The 23,789-nt window shown below is 51.0% G+C and overlaps 1 protein-coding gene across 1 annotated transcript; it reads left to right on the top strand.

Moving 5' to 3' along the window:
- Positions 1–313: 313 nt before the first annotated feature.
- Positions 314–23,789, top strand: ST6GALNAC1 (ST6 N-acetylgalactosaminide alpha-2,6-sialyltransferase 1). The gene is made up of 9 exons (XM_039226590.1): positions 314–444; positions 20,287–20,917; positions 21,665–21,833; positions 22,020–22,191; positions 22,424–22,562; positions 22,778–22,881; positions 23,036–23,125; positions 23,212–23,311; positions 23,598–23,789. Exons 1-9 carry the CDS (start codon positions 314–316, stop codon positions 23,787–23,789), a joined length of 1,728 nt encoding a protein of 575 aa, XP_039082521.1.

Raw genomic sequence — 23,789 nt, 5'->3', positions numbered from 1 at the left:
GTGCATGTCTCTCATAAAGCTCTACATGCAGAAATTGGCTTCGGAGACAAAGAGAAGGAAAGTAAACTTGTTTGAACAAAAGGAGTTTCTCTTCCTTCAAGCCACGCCAGCTTATAAGCCTCCACAAAGCAGGGAAGGCAGCCCCTCCTTTCGCTGGCAGACTCTGATAGACTCTGTGCCTACCAGAGTGGTTCATAGTCAAGACAAACGGTGTGCACTCCCTGGCCAGGAAACCTAAGCACTTAAACCACCCGCGGTCCACATCAAAGCTTCATGACATGCAGAACTTTCTCGCAGCACTGGAGCCACCGCCATGAGGACCTGCCTGCGTAGACTCGGTCGTCTGGACCAAGCTGTCCAATGGCTCTTGCTTTTGGCCGTGCTGCTCTCCTTATTCTTCATCCTGCCTTCCTTTATTAAGGAACCCAATACGAAACCTTTCAGGTAAGGTTCTGACCCCTTTCCAAATGCCTCAGAATTTATTAGAGGGAACGTGAAAGACTCTAGTCCAGGGAGGTGTGGAGAACCGCTTCATCGTCAGGAATGTTGTCAGGAAACACGGCAAGAAAGCTCCCAGGGGACCCCTGGGGGACAAGCAGGTGTCAGGGGTGGGAAAACCAAAAGGTCCGGATGTCTTGGGGCTGGCAGAGGGCAAATGTGGGCAGGAGTTTGAGAACTATGCGTCTGGGTCTCTGGAAGGTGTAGACAGAAAACGACTTCCTCCTCTGGGACCGTGAGTAATAACAAGCAGCTTCGGGGTGAGTTCCTACATGCCACTCGCTGTGTCCTAAAGCGAAAGATTTACCCCGCGGATTCCACTCCCTTCAAAATCATGCTCTCCCGGGGCGCCTGGGTGGCTTAGTCGGTTAAGCGTCCGACTTTCGCTTGGGTCATGATCTCGCGGTTCGTGGGTTCGAGCCCCGCGTCAGGCTCTGTGCTGACTGCCAGCTCAGAGCCTGGAGCCTGTTTCAGTCTGTGACTCCCTCTCTCTCTGACCCTCCCCTGCTCACGCTGTCTCTGTCTCTCTCTCCTAGAAAAAAAAAAAAAAAAAAATTAAAAAAATTCAAAATCATGCTCTCCCTGCGGAGTTTGTCAGAAAATGACCTCTCCCTTAGCTTGATTCTGGGCCCCAAGTTCATCCTTCAAAAGGACACTGTAGACCAGTTTTCTTATAAAATAAACACATCTCGGGCAGTGGAAGATCCCTTTCTTTCCATACTGAACTTTTTTTGAATGGGTTTATGTCGGGGCGCCTGGGTGGCTTAGTCGGTTGAACGTCCGACTTTCGCTTAGGTCATGATCTCGCGGTTCGTGGGTTCAAGCCTCGCATCGGGCTCTGTGCTGACTGCCACCTCAGAGCCTGGAGCCTGTTTCAGAGTCTGTCACTCCCTCTCTCTCTGATCCTCCCCTGCTCACGCTCTCTCTCTCTCTCTCTCTCTCTCCCCCCTAGAGATAAATTAAAAAAAAAACATTAAAAAAAAAAAAAAGAATGGGTTTATGTCACTGTTCTTAAAATTTGGAATACAGGCTCTCATAAAGTTTAGAAAGATACAGAAAAGTCAAGCAAGAAATGAGGGTCTGCCCATTACACCCCCATCTCTATCCACCCTTCTGGTGTGGCCACTCTTGATTCTTTGGTGTAGATATAAATGTCCCATCATCATAGCCAACATTTCTACAGCACCCACTGTATGCCAGGCTCTGCTCTAGCGCTTACTGTATATTAACTGATTAGTTCTGAGGATGGTGAGTCGACAGAGACACAAAGCTTAAGGAAACGCCCGAAGTAAACCCCACCAGGAAGTCACAGGGCCAGAATCCCAAACCTCGCATCCTGTTTCCATAGCCTGTGCTTTTTACCTGATGCTAGACACACCCTTGCAACAGATGGGCAAAGAGATAGTGGATAGAGAGGTAGACACATAGGCGAATAGGTAGGCATCACACTCAACATGTTGTTCCACAGGCTGACTTTTTAAGCCAACACTATGTCTTAGATATCCTTCCTTCCACGTCGATAACACAAATCTAGTCCCATCTTATTCACTGTGCATGATACAGATGTGAGTTTATTGAATCAATCTCTAGTGGTTGATGCTGGGTTCCCACTCCTTTCCCACACACCTTTGTGCACTTATGTAGGTATCTCTCTCTCTCTCTCTCTCTCTCAAAGTTTATTTATTTATTCTGAGAGAGACAGTGCACAAGCAGGGAAGGGGCAGAGAGAGAGGGAGAGAAAGAATCCCAAGCAGGCTCTGCCCTGTCTGCACAGAGCCCGAAGCAGGGCTCGAACTCATGAACTGTGTGAGATCATGACCTGAACCAAGGTCAAGAGTCAGTCACTCAACTGACTGAGCCACTCAGGCGCCCCACTGATGTAGGTATTTCTGTAGGTAGATTTCTAGACATGGGATTGCCATAGCAATGGGTATGTTCACATTAAGTGCCGACAGATGCCATCAGATCAACTCTGAAAAGGCTACAGTAACAGGTGTGAGTGTTAACTCTCTCCTCAGTCACCACACTGGATCGTTAATGCTTTTGAAGTTTTAAGAAACTGAGAGGTAAAAGGGTACCTGGGTGGTTCAGTCGGTTGAGCGTCCGACTTCGGCTCAGGTCATGATCTCACAGTTCGTGGGTTCGAGCCCCATGTCGGGCTCTGGGCTGACAGCTCAGAGCCAGGAACCTGCTTCAGATTCTGTGTCTCCCTCTCTCTCTCTGCCCTTCTCCCACTCGTGATCTCTCTCTCAAAAATAATCAAAATGTAAACAAAAATAAATTAAACTGAGAGGTGAAAATATGTTTCTCTGTTGAATTCGCATTTCTCAGGCCACTGTGAATTTGAGGATCCTCTTACATTTATTAATCATTTGTATTTTTTCTAACCGAGGCAGCCACACTCACTTGTATTTTTCTGTGACTGACCTGGTCATATCTCTTGCTCCCCTAAAAAAAAGAAAACTGAATTATTTCTCTTTTATTTACTTATAAGAGTTTCTCTTTTATTTAATTATTAAGTAAACCCCTATTTAATAATTAGGGATAGTAACGCTTTCCTATCATATCATTGTATCATCCTATCATCCTATCATTGTAACAACACTTCAAATGTTTTCTTCAGGCTAATATTTGTTTTTATTGCCTTGTTCATGCTCTCTCATGTCACACAACTACTTTTTATGGGGATGAAATCTATTTATCTTTTCCTCTATGGCCACTGGCATTTGTACAAATTTGGCTGTCCCACCGCAAAATTATATACATTGCCTTCTATATATTTTTTAAATTTAAATTCAAGTTAATGAAGATACAGTGTAGCCTTAGCTTCAGGAGCAGAACCCAGTGATTCATCACACATAACACCCTGTGCTCATCCCAACGAGTGCCCTCCTTAATGCCCATCGCCCATTTACCCCACACCCCCACCGACCTCCCCTTCACCAACCTTCAGTTCATTCTCTGTATTTAAGAGTCACTTAGGGCCAGCCTCCTTCTCTGTTTTTATCTTATTTTTCCTTCCCTTCCCATTGCCTTCTGTACTGTCTACTAATATTTTGTACTTTTTTCCGCCTTAAGCTTAAATAGTTAACCTATCTGAAGTTTATTTTTGTGTACTGTGTGAATCTGGGTTTGCATATGCTAAATTCTTCTGATCACAAGTGACAAAAACCCAACTCAATCTAGCTTCAATAAGAAGACTGGAGAGGGAGGGGTGCCTGGGTGTCTCAGCTGGTTAAACATCCGACTTTGGCTCAGGTCACGATTTCACGGTTTGTGAGTTCAAGCCTAGCGTCGTGCTGAGCCGTGCTAACAGCTCAGAGCCTGCAGCCTGCTTCGATTCTCTCTTGCTCTCTCCCTGCTCCTCCGCTGGCTGTGCTTTGTCTCTCTCTCAAAAATATATAAACATTAAAGAAAGTTTTTAAAAAATAAAAAAAAGACCAGGGAGGGAGAGAAGGTCAGAGTATTACATTGTCCCTTGCAGAAACATGTTCAGAGGGGGAATGGGCTGCTGGAGACTTGCTCTTAGTGACCCGGATGCCTGGGCTCCTTCCCCAGCCAATGTCATGTGCCCCGGAGTTAGGGGGAGATGTAAGCAGACCGATGTCTATTTCTGGTCTAGAGATTCCTGAAGGCGGAAGGTGGGTGGAATTGTCCGTGGTGTAAGGTATCTGGTCGGAAGGCCCTGGCCTAGGCCTTCAAACCCCGGAGGCTTGGAGGGCCATTCAGCATTCCTGTGGTGGCAGGAGGGACCACGGCCCCAGTTACCCGCTGGGGCCAACTAACGGGACATCCATTCCAGAGAAGTGTGAGGGGACATCGAATTCTGTTGGGGGCATTCATGAGGGGACCCTCAGCACAAAGGAGAGCCCCGCCCCAGGGAAGCCACACTTCCGGACGCTACCCAGAACACCAGGTCAGCAGACAGAAGCCCCCTGAACCTCAGTGTGAGCGAGGACACCGCGTGTCCCCAACTCTTCCCACACAAGTGGTCCCTTGAGTAATAATCTGGAAGAGCCAGGCCTTCAGGAGGAATGGAAGGTCTACTCTGCGCCTGACCAGGATTCTTGCTGCCGCCACCCCCCCCCCCCCAGCTTCCCTCACCTCCCCTACCTCTCCTGCCTCACCCCTGCCAAGCCTGGGTCTCCGGCTCTGACCTGATAGGCTGGGGGGAGGCAGGTGGGAAAAACTCTGAACCAGTAAGGACACTTGTAACTCGGATGAGACTGAATTTGGGGTTTAGGTGGGTTGTTCTTTTTTTTTTTCCATCTTTTCTGTAATTTTTTTTTTTTTTTTTGGACTGGGTTTTAATCATCAAAGGTGACTGCAAAGCTGTTGAGTCACCGTAGGCATCAGAGCCTGGGAAGGGGCCACACACCGAGACGTCTCAGTGAGTGGTCTCTCCTTATTACGCTGCAAACCGCAGGGCGGGGAGTGAGCGCCTCGAGAGCAGAGGTCCCTGGAGGAGAGGATGTGTCTGATGAAAGCTTCGGTGAGACGGCGGGAGGCAGGCAGGGCTCGGATCAGGCGTGTGCGGAGATCAGTACAAGCAAGGGGGCCGAAAGTGTCCTCCTGGCTGAGCCTCGGACGGCAGACTCTGCCTTGCGGGATGAGGGGCTCGCTCTGGGGAGCCCAGCAAGGGCACCGCGAGCGGGTGGGGCCCAGGGTTGATGCAAGAGGCTTTCAGACGGGGAGGCAACCGCATCAGAGTAGTGTTGCGCAATGACGAGGCTGCCCCAGGGGAACAGGATAGACGGGAAGGGAGGTGTGAGTCACCACCACTCTGGCCTGACCCAGGGCAGGAACCAAGGGACAGACTTCAACAGCAGATTATCCTGCGCGAAGGGAAGGACTGGGCCTGGCAGATGCCCTCACAGGCAGATTTAGTCGTTGGAACATAAGGCGAAGAGGATCTGGGAGGGGTGGGGTAGGAAGAAGTGGGACATCAGGAGGCGCTTTGAAGAAGAAGGGGTGGGAGGGGCAGGCAAGTGTGCAGTTAGAGACGGGGGTGGGGGGTGGCCCACCTGTCCCCACAGTGCTGCCTGTGCAAAGGGTGACAGTAAAATGAGAGATAAAAGGAGGTCCTAAAATGCCAACCCAGGTGTAGTGTCAGCGGCTTCTGAAGGTCCCTGTTCAGGAGAAGTTTGCATGTTAATGACGCATCATTATCATCTCAGAGCTGGAGATTGGCCCAGACCTGAACATGTGCTCACGAGCTTTCTGGGGGTTATTTCCTTTTTTTAATTTTTAATTTTATTTTTTTAGCATTTATTCATTTTTGAGAGAAAGAGACGGACAGAGCATGAGTGGGGGAGGGGCAGAGAGAGAGAAGGAGACGCAGAATCCGAAGCAGGCTCCAGGCTCTGAGCTGTCAGCACAGAGCCCGACAGAGCCCGACGCAGGGCTCGAGCTCATGAACTGCAAGATCATGACCTGAGCCGAAGTCAGAGGCTTAACCGACTGAGCCACCCGGGGGTCCCTCTGGGGGTTATTTCCAATATTCACCATCATCGCCCAAGATCAGCACTTCTATTCTTTTATAAAAAAAAAAAAGGCTCTGAGACTCCAAAAGGTTAAGTCTAATCCCACTCAGCCAGGAAGTGGCAAGACAGAGATTTGGACACCAGGGATTTGGGCTCCAAAACCCACGCTTCTCCACCCCCCCCCCCCCACGTGTTGACTCTCAGGAGACTCAAAGTCCGATGGAGGGGAGGGCCTCACAAGAAGCAAGAGAGGGCGCGTGATATTATTAGTCGTGTGATATTATTAGTCGTGATAGACACCCTCCAATTTAAGTCCAAGGTGATAAGCACTATGGGAGGAAATTGAAAAAAGTAATTCCCTCCAGGGGGCAAGGTAAGGACAACATCCTGGTGGCATTTGCAGAGCGCCAGCGGGCTGGGTGACATGTCAGCCCGAGGAACATCGCACACTAAGGAGGCTCAGAAGCAGGGGAAACGGTGGGGGGCGGGATGCGTTCAGGCGCGAGGGACCAATGACTAATGTCAATTATGCTGATAGGGGCTCAGCGTGCCAGGCAATGGTCTCCAAAACCCGCGATTACTGACCACATATCAAGCCTTATGGGCAGATACTATTATCAACAGTATCCCTCTTTTACAGATAAGAGCGGTTAGGCAACTTTCCCACCCGAGGTCACCCTTGTCACTTAAGTTCAGACACAGGCCAGCTGGCTCCGGAGTCCATGCTCCATGCCACCACCCAGGCTGGTGGCACAGCCCCCCATCCCTCCACCTCCCCCATCCCCCCGCCCCGCCTTCCTCTCTCACACCCATCATAACATCATAACGTTGTCATGAACCCAAAGTTTATTTGTCTCCTGACAGACTGCATCTTACTTTTCTCTCTTTCCTCAGTAATTTGAGAAGGTCCTGGACACCGGCTAGGTGTAGCGCAGTGTTATTTTAATTTTGTTTTTCTAAAGTTTATCCATTTACTTTGAGAGAGAGAGAGCACAGCAGGGGAGCGACAGAGAGGAAGAGAGAGAGAGAGAGAAGGTCTACCAGGATCCCTGTTATCAAAGAAGAAGTCTGACGGGGGGCAAGGGGGTGCTCGATCCCACAAACAGTGAGCTCATGACCTGAGTTGAAATCAAGAGTCGGACGCCTAACCAGACTGAGCCTCCCAGGCGCCCCTGGGAGGTGCTGTTTTAAATGTTTGTTGATGAAAGAGTGAATGCGTGGCCCTTGATGGACCAACAGTTTACACTTGATTCTACGGCCATGAAAAGCTTCACAGGAACAGAGTAACTTGGATACATTTGTGCATTGGGCAGATTCGTGCTTACTAGATTGTACGGTAGACGGTGGGGGGAAGGTGGTGTTGGGGGGGTAGGTTAGAGGCTGTTGTAGTGGTTTAGGGCCCAAGAGCTCTGGGCAGAGAACGGCATTAGGAAGAAAGGACTGAATAAGTCAGATCGGCTGGATTTGGCAACAAACAGAATGCGAAGGCAGTGGAGAGGAAGGACCGAGAGACAACTGTATGATTTCAAACCTAGGTTATTGGACGACCTCTCCCATCTTCGTAATTTGGTCCCAGCCCCCAACGCGCCCCCGGGTAGGTGGATACAATCTAAGACCCTGTCTCTACCTGCCAGGCTTCCCTGGTCTGGAATGAATTTGTCTTCAAAGATTCTATGCCCTGTTTTGGCTTTAGAGTCGACTGGTACGAGGGAGCTGTATGGATTCTCTTTTTCATCTTATTTTGTTTTGGGCTGAGAAATAGAACTTTCTTTTCTATAATGTCCTGGTTTCCGATCCCAGAGTCCCGTTCATCGAGCTGTGGGGAAACTTGGTCTCGGCCGTCCTCACCACCTCTGCGGCCACCCCAGGATGATGTCAGGGGCTCCCGGATGCCTGAGGCCGTGCCAGGGCCCTGGTGGGGGCAACTCGTTCATAGCCATCGTGTGGCCTTTGAGACGTCCGTTGTCCCTGCCTCTTGGCTCTTTCATGCCCACCTGGCTTAGGTGGGAGAAGTTTCTGAGATTGTCGAACTACGGTTCTGTCTCCCAGGTTCAGTGCACAGTCGTTTCCTTTCAGGGGTCCCATTAGACCCTAGGAACACGACAAGAAGTAGGGTTCAGGCACCCTCCGATCTCGGGGTCCAGAGACCCCTCTCTTCTCTCCATCCTTCTCTCTCTCCTCTTCGCCCAGAGTAAACTTTCTAGGGAGGGGCGGGGTGGGAGGAAACAGACAGGTCCTTCTCCGAGACATTTTATCTATTTCACCAAATCCTCTCCCCGCTTAGCGTCTTGCAGGGAGTCCTTTACTTTCAAGTTCTTATTGGGGTGCCTGGGGGGCTCAGTCAGTTAAGCATCCAACTTCGGCTCAGGTCATGATCTCGCAGTTTGCAGGTGTGAGCCCCGCATCGGGCTCTGTGCTGACAGCTCAGAGCCTGGAGCTGCTTCGGGTTCTGTCTCCCTCTCTCTGCCCCTCCCCTGCTTGCGTTGTCTCCCTCTCTCAAAAATAAATAAACGTTAAAAAAAATCTGGTTTTTATTGGCCACACGTGTCCACGGAGACAATGAACATGGGGCTCTTTTTTTCTTTAAATTTTTAAATGCTTATTTTTGAGAGAGAGAGAGAGAGAGCGCGCGCACAGGAGCAGGGGAGGTGAAGAGAGAGGGAGACACAGAATCCGAAGCAGCTCCAGGCTCCGAGCTGTCAGCACAGAGCCCGACACAGGGCTCGAACCCCCGAACTGTGAGATCACGACCTGAGCCGAAGTCGGACACTCAATGGACTGAGCCAGCCAGGTGCCCCAGACCTTGAGTGTCTTGTAACCATATCTTTCTCATCTTTCATCCCTAACAGATAGTCCTAAATGCCCAGCATATATTACCACTCAATAAATATTTGTGGAATAAATGCTGCATTTGTTTTCAAAATTTCATAGAATTTTCAATAAAATGTCTCATTTACTTTTCATGGTTTTCCCTTTAATTTAAGAAATGTATATATTAAAGGGGCGCCTGGGTGGCTCAGTCGGTTAAGTTTTGACTCTTGGTTTTGGCTCACAGTTTGTGAGTTCGAGCTGGGTGCTGATAGCATGGAGCCTGCTTGGGACCTTCTCTCTCCCTCTCTCTCTGCCTTCTCTTGCTCATTCTCTCTCTCTCTCTTTCAAAATAAATAAATAAACTTAAAAAATTTTATTAAGGTAACAAGCAAATTTTAAAGTCAAATAATATTTCAAGATTTACATCAAAATAGAGTGGTCCCCATGACCTTTCTCTACTCCAAAATCCTGATTCCCAAGGTCACTACTTCATTTCTTTTTGCTGTTTCTTTTGGTACTTACCACCCTATTTCTAAGTCACATGCCTACCTGCTACTTTTTTTTTTTTAATGTTTTTATTTATTTCTGAGAGAGAGAGAGAGAGACAGCATGAACAGGGGAGGGTCAGAGAGAGGGGGAAGTACAGAATCTGAAACAGGCTCCAGGCTCTGAGCTGGTTGTCAGCACAGAGCCCGATCCAGGACTTAAACCCACAAACCATGAGATCATGACCTGAGTCGAAGCTGGAAGCTTAACCGACTGAGCCACTCAGGCGCCCCAACTACCCACTACTTCTTGACTGCTCAATTAAGTGGTTTAGCTCTACATGAAGTATCATTTACCCATGACCTTAACGCCTGTCACCCTTTTAGGTTTTCATCTCTGGACATGTGAGCCCAAAGGGGATATGATGGGGACTCTGACTGTCACTGTGTGTCACTATATGTTAGCAATTGACCCAATTCAACTAGAGTATATTTGTATAACGTTGTATTTTTCCGAGTGCCTTTTAAATATTTATTTATTTTGGAGGGTGGGTGCAGAGAGAGAGGGAGACAGAGAATCCCAAGCAAGCTCCAAGCTCAGCGTGGAGACTGACTCAGGGCTCGAATTCATGAACCGTGAGATCATGACCGGAGCCTAAATCAAGAGTCAGATGCTCAACAAACTGAGCCACCAAGGCGCCCCCAAGTGCCTTTTTTATACACTGGCCTGTGAGGTCTTTACAACACTATTGTGAGACTGGCATTAAAAGTTCCATTTAACATGTCTATCAACAGATGAATGGATAAAGAAGATGTATATATATGCAAGGGAATATTACTCAGTGATCAAAAAGAATGAAATCTTGCCATTTGCAACAACATGGATGGAACTAGAGTGTATTCATTGTGCTAAGTCAAATTAGTCAGAGAAAGACAAGCATCATATGACTTCACTCATATGTGGAATTTAAGGTACAAAACTAATGAATATAAGAGAAGGGAAGCAAAAAATATATAAAAACAGGGAGGGAGAGGGGCGCCTTGGACAGCTCAGTTGAGCATCTGACTTCAGTTCAGGTCATGATCTCACAGTTTGTGGGTTCGAGCCCGGCATCAGGGTCTGTGCTGACAGCTCAGAGCCGGGAACCTGCTTTGGATTCTGTGTCTCCATCTCTCTCTCTGCCCTTCCCCAACTCCTGCTCTGTCTCTCTCTCCCTCTTTCTCAAAAATAAAAGAAAGCATTAAGAAAAAAAATTTTTTTGTAAACAGGGAGAGAGACAAGCAATAAGAGACGCTTAAATACAGAGAACAAACTGAGGGTTGCTGGAGGAGAAGTGGGTGGGGGGTGAGCAAGGGGCATTAAGGAGGGCACTTGTTGGGATGAGCACTGGGTGTTATACATAAGTGATGAATCACTAAACTCTATCCCTGAAATCATTATTTCATATATGTTTGCTAACTTGGATGCAAATTTAAAAAACAAACAAACAAAAAAACCCGAAAAGCAAAACTTAATAAATAAATGAAAAGGCCACTACATTTTGTCAATCATGTGCAAAATGAGAGATAAACTTATTTTATTTGTGGTAAATCTTTGTAAAATGTAAGTGCCTCATTGGTAACAGTGAAATATTAGTGACACATTTCCCTAAATATTATAATAAAGGTATGTTTGACGTTCTTAGAAAAAAAAAAAAAAAGAAGAGTCCCATTTAATGGATGAGAAAACAGAGGCTCTAAGGGTTCTGTGTCTTGCCCAAGATCGCACAGCAGGCTGGTTAGTGGCCGGGCTGGAACTCAAGCGGTGACTTTCCGCCGCGGTGAGCTCCGCTGCCCGCTTTCCAAGTGCCAGGAAGTTAGTTCTCTGTCAGTCTCAAGTTCAACGCTTGCAGATAGCCAGCGGCGTTCAGGAGGTTAAGTCATGGGTAGGTGACAGCTGTAACACTCCAGGTAGCTGCCATCATGTCACCTCACAGGAGACGGGCGGCTCGCTCTGCTAGCGCCGCCCCGTGCCATCAAGAAACAGAAATGGAAAGAGCCTGATCCCGAAGTCCTTAAATGCGGCCACCGCCGTGGGGTTTGACACAGTTTTCTGTGGAGCTCTTCGTGCCCCAGCAGAGGACGGGTGGCTGCTCAGTGCGCCCCTTTGCTCTTCTCCTTGGGGATGGGGAAGGGGAGGAATGTCCTTCCCCCCGCCCCTCCCAGGTCGCTATCTCAAAAATGCCAGTATAAAAATGTCACCTGATCTCGGGCTAAACCCTGAAACAAATTTTACTCACAGGTGTGATTATCCCCAAAAGAGATAAGCTAAGTACCAGATGCAGGTGACAAAAATGGACTTTGCTTTAAGCAACCTTGGGGCGCCTGGGTGGCTCAGTCCGTTAAACGTCCGACGTCGGCTCGGGTCATGATCTCACGGTTCGTGGGTTCGAGCCCCGTGTTGGGCTCTGTGCTGATGGCTCAGAGCCTGGAGCTGCTTCGGATTCTGTCTCCTTCGCTCTCTGTTCCTCCTCTGCTCATGCTGTCTCTCTCTCTCTCTCAAAAATAAAGATTAAAAAAAATTTAAAAATAAATACATAAACAACCTTGGTTCACAAGGGTTCCCCAGCCAGCGGGCCCCAGGGTCTTATCTTGTATCTGTGATTCTTTTTTTTTTTTTTAATTTTTAATGTTTTTTTATTTATTTCTAGGAGAGAGAGAGAGAGAGAGAGACAGCGTGAGCAGGGGAGAGTCAGAGAGACAGGGAGTCACAGACTGAAACAGGCTCCAGGCTCCGAGCTGGCAGTCAGCACAGAGCCCGACGCGGGGCTCGAACCCACGAACCGCGAGATCATGACCTGAGCAAAAGTCGGACGCTTAACCGACTAAGCCACCCAGGCGCCCCCTGTATCTGTGATTCTTGACCTGTACATACCTGCCATTCCTTGGTTTGCAACAATTACCTTGACCCCCGCCTCCCCCATTCAAGGCCTTCCCTATTCTTCTTAATTAATCTCAAGACTCATGCCTATGGGTCTGGGGAGAGAGGTAGGCTTCTCTCTGTATTTCTGTATCACAGGGAGGGAAAATGTCCAACTTTTAAAGCAGCCTCCCATCTCCGGGGCCCCAGTGAGTTCAGTGAGCTGAATGGGATCCCAGAAAATGCTCAGGGCTCCCCTGTGGGGTGGGGGTGGGGGGTAGAGCTTTAGAAATCGTTTCCAGCTGCTGCACCATTAGGAGCAGTGGCTCAGAAGTGTTTCCTCTTCTGTTCCCACTTTCTATTGTTCCTCATTAGGATTTAATTGGCCGGAAACTAAACAAATGAGAGAATTGGCTTAGAGTTGAAAAAAAAAAGGATACTTGGAATGACAACAGAATACAGATTTCTGTGTGTTTTCTTTCCAGCAACAAAGAAAATTAAGGCAAATTAAGGCAAAGTACAGATTTTAGCGATTGAAGCAACTTGTGGGCACATCTAAAGGTTCAAAGTTAAGTTTTTGCATGTAAATCATGCAAAAAAAAGTTGCAGGATTTCCTGGGGAAAATAAACTTCAAAGTTTGTGGGAGGGGGAAGCAGAATGATTAGTTTTCATTTCAGATAAGACCGGAGCCCCTAAAGAGTTATTATGGTGGCTGGAACCAAGGGAGTTTGGGAAGCTCCAAGCTGGACGAATGATAAATTTATTATTTTAAAAAATTTTTAATGTTTATTTTTGACACAGAGAGAAAAAGACAGAGACAGGGTGCAAGCAGGGAAGGGGCAGAGAGAGAGGGAGACACAGAATCCGAAACAGGCTCAAGGCTCTGAGCTGTCAGCACAGAGCCGGACGCGGGGCTCGAACCCATGAACCGTGAGATCATGACCTGAGCTAAAGTCAGATGCTCAACTCACTGAGCCACCCAGGCGCCCCAAAAGTGCAACATTTTCTATTTTTACCTCCCACATAGATTAGAATTTGATATTGGGTTGCTTTTTACCTGATGTGATCCACCAATAATTTACCTGTCCCCCTGAACCCTTAACAGAAAATAGGTACCGGAGGCGAGAGCAGCCCGTCACAGAGGGTCCTCAGCATGGCTGGCGAAAGGCACTGTGGGGACCCTAAGGTTGGTTCCCCTTTCAAGGAGAGGCATCATGAAAACCGAGGTTGGGGAACCAGATTTGTGACCCTGAGGAGGCAAGGGGGATCAAGATAAAATGAGCGAGGAATCAGATGGTGGGGGGGTTGGGGAGGGGTTCCAGCTGGTGACGAGGCACCCGTAGCCAGGAGCCTCTTCAGTGTCTGTTCTATTGAATGGCAGAGCCCAGAACTATTTAGGGAAATCAAAGGGTTTTGGTTTTGGAGGGTTTTATTGAACAATAACTGATACGAAATATCATCTATCGGTTTCAGATGTACAACATAATGATTCGATATTTACATACATTATGAAGTGCTCTCAATAAGGCTAGTTACCGTTTGTCACCACACCGAGTTGTTACAATGTTACTGTATATTTCCTGTGCTTGGACTTTACATCCCCGTGTCTTATTTGTTTTATTACTGGAAGACTGTACTTCTAAATCCCCTTTACCTATTTTATCCATCCCCCCCAACCACCACCACCTCCCCTCTAGCAACGACTGCTCTCTTCTCTATGAATCCGTTTCTGTTTTGTTTTGTTTGTTCATTTGTTTTGTTTCTGAGATTGTATATATAAGTGAAATCATAGTATCTGTCTTTGGCTGGCTTATTTCACTTAGTGTAAAAACCCACTAGGTCCACCCGGGTTGCTGCAAATGGCAAGATCTCATTCATTTTATGGCTGGGCAACTCTCTTATGTACTCGTATGCCGCCTCGTCATCCATCCATCTACCGATGGACACTTGGGTTGCTTCCATATCTCAGCTGTTGTGAGTAACCTTGCAATGAACGCAGGGCTGTGTGTGTCTTCTCAGATTAGCGTTTTCATTTTCTTCGGAGAAATGCTAGCTGTGGAATTGCTGGATCATCGAGGAGGTTTTCTGAGCTCTTTTCTCTTCCTTGCTAAAATAATCTCTTTTTTTAATTTTTAACATTTATTTATTTTTGAGAGAGAGTGAGAGAGCACACACGAGTGAGGGAGGGGCAGAGAGAGAGAGAAAGGAAGAGAGAGAATCCCAAGCAGGCTCAGCATCAGAGCTCGCCTTGGGGCTCAAACTCGCCAACCCTGAGATCGTGAATTGGACGCTCAACCGACTGAGCCACCTGGGTCCCATGATGAAATAATCTGCTATTCCTAGTGGCTTTATTGGTGGCTTTTGATTTGGGGTGTTATTGCTAAATTTCAGTTTGGACGACTTCTTCCATATGCGAGCTCCCCAAACATCCCCTACATTATCGCTTAGTAGACAGAGCTGACTGCTGAGCAATGCGGTTTGAACCTCATGGGTCTGTTTATACACAGATTTCCTACAGCACCGCCCTGTGCGTATATTTTCCTTCTGATATTCTGAATGACATTTTCTCTTCTCTGGTTGCCTTGATCGTAGGAACAGGTATGCAATACATATAACATACAAAATATGTGTTGATTGACTTGTTTGTGCTCCCGATAAGGATTCCAGTCAACAGCAGGTTATTAGTAGTTGAGTCTGGGGGGGGAGTCAAAAGTTACACGTGGATTTTCGACCGTGTGTGAGTTGGCGCCCCCAACCCCTACACCCTTCAAGGATCAACTGTGCTCTCTTGCCAACCCTTGTTTCATGGCATCAGGTATAAATAAACCTTGAACCTCTTAGCTCCCAGATACCCCCGGGACTTCTATAGTTCAGAATTTGGAGGGTCTCCCGTCTCTGGAAGGAGCTGCAGGAAGGAGTGCGTGGTGCTCCCTCTGCGGGGCCAGCGCGACCGCGAGGCAGAGGGCCCGCTGTCTGGGCTGCACCATGTCTAGGGCAGAAGACCACCCTATCCCACCGTTTCCCTGTCCACAGCCACACGAAGGTGCTTGCAGTTTGGAAGGAAAACTTCTAGACGTCTCTTGCGGTTTGGGCGTGAAGGGGAATGCAAGGCCGGCAGCTGGGCGGCCAGAGCTGTCTGCTCTCAGAGTTAACAGCTAGGCCCTGGCCGTGGGCCCCGAGCCTGGAGCTTCAGCTCAGTCGTGACCTTGAAGGGGAGAAGGGTGAATCTTTCAGGCTCTCCAACCTTTCTACCTAAGAAAGGCAGCCCGACTCCATCAAATGTGTGTTCTGGACGCTCTCAGCTTTCCCTCTCTGCATGGGTGGTGCTCTTTCAGAATGGGTACTTCCAGGGGTGTCTCTCCAGCTCCTGAGCCCAGAACCCCTCTTTCTCTTGAGACTGTCTTCCTCCCACGCGCAGGGTGGACCCCAGGTGGCCACTTGCCGTATGACCCGTGTCACTTACCATGTGGCCAGGGATGGAGAAAGGACCCACGTGAGACCACATGAGCGTCAATAGTCCCCAGAGCAGGTGACTTGGGGTGGCCATATCCTCCACCACCATGCGGGCTGCGGAGCAGAGAGAAGAGAGGAGGCTGCGAAGAACAGAAGTAGGGACAGGGACAAGCCTCAAAGAAAAAGTCCAAGTTCCAGAACCTCCTAGAGCCTCAACCATGCCTTGGTCTTGGGCTCAAGATGTTTTCTCTCCTTATGATAAATCTCCCTGCCCCCACTTTTTTTTTTTAGTTAAAAATAGAAAATAGGGGCATCTGGGTGGCTCAGTCGGTTGAGCGGCCCACCTTAGCTCAGGTCATGATCTTGCCGTCTGTGAGTTCAAGCCCCGCATCGGGCTCTGTGCTGGCAGCTCAGACCCTGGAGCCTGTTCAGATTCTGTGTCTCCCTCTCTCTCTGTCCCTCCCCTGCTCACACACTCTCTCTCTCTCTCTCTCAAAAATAATAAATATTTAAAAAATAGAAAATAAAACAAAAAAAGAATAAAAGCTTCAAATCTGGAAGGCGATTAGCTTTTCCAGGCTACTCCATGTCACAGCCCAGCCCTGCCTCACGGCCTTTCCCTCCCTGCTGGTCTGGGATAGCTCTCGTTCAAGTCATTTCCTTGACCCGTGTAACAAAAGCAGGGGCGTTTGCTGAGTGAGGCCAGGCAACAGCGTGAGTTCCCAGGAGGAGCGACCCCACTGCCAGCCTTTCCCTAACAGCCTCCAGAGAAGTTTGAAGATCAGAACAGAGAGCACCCTTCCTGGGGGATGTGAACAAGCATTCTTCCCTGGGGTCCAGGTACCAGGAAGCACGGCGGCCGCCTACAGGGGCGGCCGCAGTGCAGAGGGAGGCCCCGAGCGAGGAAGGATAAACACGGGTAATCTGCTTATGGTGTGTACCACCTTGGGCCAGCCCCGTATTTTTGTAGGGATCAAAGTCTCCTGTGTCTTCCACCTGTAATAACAGTGACTGTGTATTCTGTGGGTTCAACTTCTGTGTCTTTTTCAGATTCATATCTCCGGGGCTTACAAAGCACGTTGCACATACACAGTGAACATCTGTTGAATGAGATGTTCTTCTGCGTGTGTGTATTTCAGATTCTCTTCCACATTTGTTTAAATCCATTTCAAAGGGTGCCTGGGTGGCTCAGTAGGTGCTCAGGTCATGATCACATGGTTCGTGGACTCGAGCCCCGCGTCGGGCTCTGTGCTGACAGCTCGGAGCCTGGAGCTGCTTCACATTCTGTGTCTCCCTCTCTCTCTGTCCCTCCCCGGCTCACACTCTGTCTCTCAAAAATAAACAAACATTAAAAAAAAAATTTTTTTTTAAGAAACAGAAAGCCTTTTGAAAGCACTGATGTGATATGTCACCACGGCGGGCTTTGTAGTAAGGGCTGCTTAGCATGATTTCTGCCCCGTCCCCCCTCGGGGTTTGCTATTTAGGGAAGAGTTGATATCTCCATTGAGCGAATACAACTCCAAAACACGCCCAATTCGATGACACACACAGGTTCAGCATTCACGTTGTCACCTGGACGTAGAGCTCGGGTCAGGCTACCTCCCAGGGCTTCATCATACTCACTCATTTCCCGGCATGCCAGGGTTACGACCTGGCATTTTATCTCTGTGTTGATCCGTCATCCCCTTTACATCCTGGGTTCCGTGGGGGAAGGACTGGGCCTGGGTGAGCTCATCACCCAGGCCCAGTAACTAGCACAGCGTTCATGGCAGACGCTCCAAAAATAGTGGCTGCATAAAAGAATAAACGAGGGGCTGTGGAGTTGGGGGGGGGAGGGAAGGTGGAAGTCAAAGCTGCAACCAGAGGAGTGGGAGACCGGACTCAGGAGAGCCCCCAACTTGAACATGACAAATCAAGAATGAGCGGGAACGAAGCACCACAGTCGGGGAGTGAGGGTGGATCTTATTTGGCCCAACATGTGTTTTGTTTTGTTTTACGTTTATTCATTTTTGAGAGACAGAGTGTGAGTCGGGGACGGGTGGAGAGAGGGAGACGCAGAATCCAAAACAGGCTCCAGGCTCCGAGCTGTCAGCACAGGGCCCGATGCGGGGCTCGAACCCGCAGAACTGTGAGATCGTGACCTGAGCCGAAGATGCTTAACCTCCTGACCCGCCCAGGCGCCCCGCTGAGTGTGTGGTTTGCACCAGATGCTAACCGCAGGCTGTCAGTGAATGCTCACAGCAGACTTTTCTCAGAAGCAAAAGGCTGCAGCCCATTTTACAGAAGAGAAAACCAAGGCCCAGGAGGGTGAAGATTTCTCCCAGTCGCGCTGGCTAATTCTCACTCAGGTCCGTTTGGCTGCATATTTCATGCTCTCTCTTTTCTCTCCGTGGCCCCAGTAAGTCTGTGATATGTGGCTTGGAAGAAGAATGATGGAAGCAGACAGAAGGGAGCTGCTCGGGACATGAATGACCGTGATAAGCCAGGGAGGCCCGGGACACCACGTACAAAGGGCAGGAGTTAGGGACACCTGGAAATCCATCAGGGGGATGGCCAGGTTACCAGAGAGAACGATTCTTCCTCCCAAGTCTCCCAGAAGTCCCCCCAAAACCTGTGAGCACAGAGACCCCACCTCGAAGGCCAATGACAGAGCCACGCAGGGTGGAGGACCCACGCTTTTCTCGGCAGAACCCCTGAAGCTAATTTGCATAAATTAAGTGATACTCTGACAGCCTCACACAAAAGGAGAAAATAAAGAAAAAGTAAATCTAATCCTTGGAGCCAAAGCCCTGAGTGCCCCAAGCCAGGCCAGGCACCCTGAATAACGACGAAGCATCATAGGGTGGCATTCAGCTCACGGGCCCCCCACTGCCTTGCGAGGGCACCCTCCCCACCCCCATCTCCCACCTGAAATTCTTCAGTAGCTCCTCCTGGACGAGAAGACCAATGATGAAGTCCAAACTCCTTAGTCGGGCCTACAACGCAAACAGTAATCCGGTTCTCCCTACCCGCTTGGGCCCGTCTCCTGCCCAGGCAGAGCGCCTTCCCTCATGCCCACCGAGCCCGCACGCCTTTCTCTCCCCCCCTCCAACCCGGGGCGAGACTTGTTCCGTGTCGTAATCACACAAATGTGTAGTCGCTAGAACCCCCTTCCCCGCGGCTGGGAAACACGGCTCACACCCGACATGTCCAGCATCTAACATGAGATGTGGGCTCTTGACAAATGACTACTTGCTGAGTACGTAGATGTTTCCTGACGGTGCCACCACACACCCGTGTCGTTAGGCAGGGTTTGAAGTAAATACTTCAGGCAGATCTTTCAGTCCAGGCTGGCAGCCATAGTCTTGACATGAACGCATCTTTTCCTATTTCCTCACGAACAAGGTGATCTTTGTTACCTACCCTTCGTTTAAAAAAAAAAAAAAGATGGGGCACCCGGGTGGCTCGGTTGGTAAAGCGTCTGATGTCGGCTTAGGCCATGATCTCACAATTTGTGAGTCTGAGCCCCACATCGGGCTCTCGCATGGGGCTCTCTGCTGTCAGCCCACTTCAGATGCTCTGTCGCCCTCTCTGTTCCTCCCCCACTTGTGTGCACGTGGGCTCTCTCTCGCTCAAAAGTAAATTTAAAAAAAAATTAGAAGGATCGGGGCTCCCGGGTGGCTCAGTCAGTTGAGTGTCTGACTTCAGCTCAGGTCACAATTTCATGGTTCATGAGTTCGATCCCCATGTCTGACTCTGTGCTGACAGCTCAGAGCCTGGAGTCTGCTTTGGATTCTGTGTCTCCCTCTCTCTCTGACCCTCCCCTGCTCACACTCTGTCTCTCTGTCTCTCTTTCAAAAATAAATAAACATTAAAAAATTTTAAATTAGGGGCGCCTGGGTGGCTCAGTCGGTTGGGCGTCCGACTTCGGCTCAGATCACGATCTCACAGTCTGTGGGTTCGAGCCCCGCGTCGGGCTCTGTGCTGACAGCCAGCTCAGGGCCTGGAGACTATTTCAGATTCTGTACTTCCCTCTCTCTCTGACCCTCCACTGCTCAAGCTGTCTCTGTCTCTCTCTCAGAAATAAATTTTAAAAAATGTTTTTAATTAAAAGGATCTCGCTACTAGGGTGCGTGGGTGGCTCAGTCAGTTAAGTGTCTCAGGTCATGATCTTGTGGTTCGTGAGTTCGAGCCTCGTGTTGGGCTCTGTGCTGACAGCCCACAGAGCCTGTAGCTTGCTTTGGATTCTCCCTCTTGCTCTCTGACCCTTTCCTGCTCACACTGTCTCTCTCTCTCTCTCTCAAAAATAGATAAACATTTTAAAAATTTAAAAAAAAAAAAAGAAAGAAAGAAAAAGAGGTCAACAGATAGTAAGTGACAAGGCCAGGGTCACAGTCGTTCCTGGAGCAGGTGGAGAGAGCGCTGTCCAGGGTTAGCAATGTCACCTCGGCTCCTGACACCCGGTTCCCAGAACCAGCTCCAAGCCACCACCGCAGTCTCTTTAGTGGTCACAGGTAAGTTTCCAGACCGATTGCCAGCAGCTTAATTCGGGGCATAGATGGCGATACTCATGTCTTGTGGTTTGAAGCCTACCGAATGCACAAGAAGAAATACCACTTATGCTCCAACCTGTTGATCCGATCCTCGGCCTTAACCAAAGTGTACTTCCGTCCCTAGGCGTCAACACGTGGATGACGAGGAGAGGTCTCCAGAGTCACCTCACCAGGCTGCACGGCAGGCACCCCCATGGGAAGGAATGATGATGGCTCCTGCGTCATCATCAGCGCCGGAGAAGAGCGAGCAGACGCCCGGGGCCCAGACCACGGCCCACCCCGCCCACGGGGGCATCAAAGGAGAGGCCAGTGGGGCCACCTCCCCTAAGCCGGCCCCACCGAGGGGTCAGGAGTGGAGGGACACTGTGCTGGACACGCTGTCCCCGAGGGCACGGGACAAGGGACTGTCACTGAGGAGTCAGGACAGGAGGGCCATCACAGGAAGGCAGGACCAGAATGGGGAACCCACAGCCACCAGGATGGTGCCCTCGAAGCCTCTGGCCAAAGCGGCCACCTCGGCAAGGACACCCACGCCAGAAAGCCAGGCGCTGGCCACCCCAGGCGCGGGGTCGATGAAAGGAGTGGCCTCAGCCGCCACCCCCTGCGCGGAGACAGCCCGGGCCAAGCCACCCTCCACCCGTGTCCAGGGCCACACCACACAGAGAAGCCCAAGTCTGCGGGCTGCCAACTTCAGGTCTGAGCCCCGGTGGGATTTTGAGGAGCAATATAGCTTTGACACGGGGGCCCTACAGACGGTGAGTCCGGCCACTGGCTCCCTGCTCTTAGCCCTGAGCGCACAGTCCACCCCGCCTCCCTGAGCGCCCAGGCTCCGCCCCCAGGCTCTGCCTGGTCCCTCCCCGAGCCCTCTGCTACCTGGTTTTCACCCCATCCTGGTGGGGGCAGGAGGGGAAGGTGGCCCCGATCCTGGCCACAGCCTGCCCTGGAGCCCCGAAGGCCAGGAGGGTCCCTGGGCAGCGTCAGAGAGTCCTCCCGGCTCTGGAGCCCGATGTCCACACCTGCATCCTCCATCCTCCGCAGGGGGAGGGGTCGAGGGTTGAAAGGCGGTGTGGAGGGGCAGGCGCCCGGTCCTGCTGCCCAGCCCTAATTCCTGGGAATGCCTCGTCTTCCCCGCACAGATAATTCCCCAACCTTCCCTCTCTCCCTGGGCTCACACCTACCAGAGGGAAGCGTTCAAAATATGTATGTTTACACACATAACTGCAGCCTCGCCCAGGAAGCCCTCCAGGCTCCCAGAGTCTCCATCCCCCTCCCACCCACCAAGATGCATTCCCTAGAGGACCAAGAATCGCCTGTTCCCCGGAACCCTCAGGGCCATGGCGGCCAGGACAATGGCGAGGGAGGGTCAGCAGACCCTCCACATACGATAGAAAAGGCAGTGCCTTCCAAACTGTGAGGCCCACCTTCTGCCCCCGCTCCCCGCCCAGCCCCTGGCCGTGGCCTTCCTGGGCCTTTCCCTGCCTGACCCACCTTCCTGCATGTAGACCTGCTCCGACTCAGTGAAGGTCAAGGCCTCCAAGTCACCCTGGCTCCAGACACTCTTTCTGGCCAACCTCACCCTCTTCATGGACTCCAGCAATTTCAACCAGAGTGAGTGGGACCGTCTGGAACACTTTGCACCTCCCTTTGGCTTCATGGAGCTCAATTACTCCTGTGAGTCTTCCCTGGGGTGGGGGCGGGGGTGGTAGCCTGGGCCTCCGACCGCCATGGCAAGGGGGCAGCTGGCCTCTGCCTCTGGGCTGCCTCTCCCCTGGGGGCCGGCAGCCCTGGGAGCAATGATGGGCTGCCCCCTGGCCCTTCCAGGGCTCTGAATGCGAGTTGAAACTCACATTGTTTCAGTGGTGCAGAAGGTTGTGACCCACTTCCCTCCGGTGCCCCAGCAGCAGCTGCTCCTGGCCAGCCTCCCTGCTGGGAGCTCCCAGTGCATCACCTGTGCAGTGGTGGGCAACGGGGGCATCCTGAACAACTCCCACATGGGCCAGGAGATAGACAGCCACGATCACGTGTTCCGGTAAGCTGTCCGCCCCCAGGCTCCCATCCTGACTCCTTCCTGCAGAGACTGACTCTTCTGAGAGATCGGATCGGGCGTTCTCCGCCTGGGTCCGGAAGGTGGAATTCCTGGGCTCCCCGGAGATCCCCTCTGTAACTGCTGCCTCCCCCATTTCCCCTCTCTCGCCCCCACCCACCTCTGTGCGTTCCCTCCTGCACTCATGGGCTCTGTCTGGCTCTGTCTCTCTGCGTAGATTGAGTGGAGCGGTCACTAAGGGCTACGAAAAGGATGTGGGTACCCGGACGTCCTTTTACGGCTTCACTGCCTTCTCGCTGACCCAGTCACTTATGGCCTTGGGCGGTCGAGGTTTCTGGCACGTGCCTCTGGGGAAGGTGAGTGAGAGGGACGGGCCTGCCACACACAGCATCTGAAGGAGGGAGCCTAGTGTCCTGGGTCTGGAGTCTGGAAGGTGCAGGCTCTGGCCCTCCGAGGGCGGCCAGGCAGAGCTCCAGAGAGCAAGGGGGCAGGCTGGAGTCGGAGCCAGGCCGCCCCAGCCCCTGGGCCTGAAGGCGGGACTCTGGGGCCACACACTGTCCTTGGTCCTCAGCATGTCCGCTACCTGCACTTCCTGGAAGGCACCCGAGACTATGAGTGGCTGGAGGCGCTCCTTTTCAATCGGAGCCTGGAGAAAACTGGCCTTTCCTGGTTCAGGTACCCCCTGTCCCCTCCCCCCCTCCCCCAGGCAGAGCCATGAAGGGGGCTGGGCAGGTGGGCACAGCCTTAGCTCTCACTGGGGGATGGGGTACCAGGCCCACATAGCAGGAAGTGAGCCGACGGAGCCTGAGGGACCCTTTCCCGTCCGCAGGCACAGGCCCCAGGTAGCTTTCCGGGGACACCTGCCGCTGGACAGATACCTGTTGCTGCACCCGGACTCGCTGCGGTACATGAAGAACAGGTGCGGGCAGGTGAGGCGCACGGCAGGTGCTGGGTCCCTGCGGGCCGCGCAGCCTCCTGACGGCCGGGGGCTGGGGTATTTCACAGGTTTTTGAGGTCTAAGACCCTGGACACTGTCCACTGGAGAATCTACCGCCCGACCACCGGCGCTCTCCTGCTACTCACGGCCCTTCAGCTCTGTGACCAGGTGAGGCCCCGGCGCACGAGCAGGGACACCTGGGGAGACAGCTGTGGGCTGTCCCTGGACGTGTCCACATGGGACGGGACAACGGCCGTGACGGAGCAAGGGGGGGCAGGGGTGAGGAGTGGGGGTGAGTGTGGCTACGTAAGTGTACATCCAGGGATCTGCATCCAGACCTCTAGGGATGGAGCCAGAGTTCAGCCCCGCCCCCCCCCCATACACACAGCCCATGAGAGTGAGCCTGAGAGAGAGCAGCAACTTCGGACCTATCTCTCCTCTAACCTTTATGCAGGTGAGTGCCTATGGCTTCATCACCGAAGGCCACGAGCAATTCTCTGATCACTACTATGATAAGTCCTGGAAAAAAACAGTCTTTTACATCAACCACGACTTCCCGCTAGAGAGAACGCTCTGGAAGCGGCTGCATGATGAAGGTATAATCCGGCTGTACCAGCGTTCCGTCATTTCCAAACCAAAGGTGTGA

The sequence above is a fragment of the Hyaena hyaena genome, unplaced genomic scaffold, assembly GCF_003009895.1.
Source record: "Hyaena hyaena isolate Hyena2069 unplaced genomic scaffold, ASM300989v1 scaffold_21, whole genome shotgun sequence".
Lineage (NCBI taxonomy): Eukaryota > Metazoa > Chordata > Mammalia > Carnivora > Hyaenidae > Hyaena > Hyaena hyaena.
The sequence above is the reverse complement of the archived record's forward strand: the minus strand, read 5'-3'. Positions and strand labels throughout refer to the sequence as shown.

Bases quoted from the DNA above. Each gene is read 5' to 3' on its own strand.
- ST6GALNAC1 (XM_039226590.1), top strand. From the start codon at position 314: ATGAGGACCTGCCTGCGTAGACTCGGTCGTCTGGACCAAGCTGTCCAA. The intron at 20,918-21,664 runs GTGAGTCCGGCC...TCCTGCATGTAG, and splicing joins ACACGGGGGCCCTACAGACG to ACCTGCTCCGACTCAGTGAA. The intron at 23,126-23,211 runs GTGCGGGCAGGT...GGTATTTCACAG, and splicing joins CTGCGGTACATGAAGAACAG to GTTTTTGAGGTCTAAGACCC.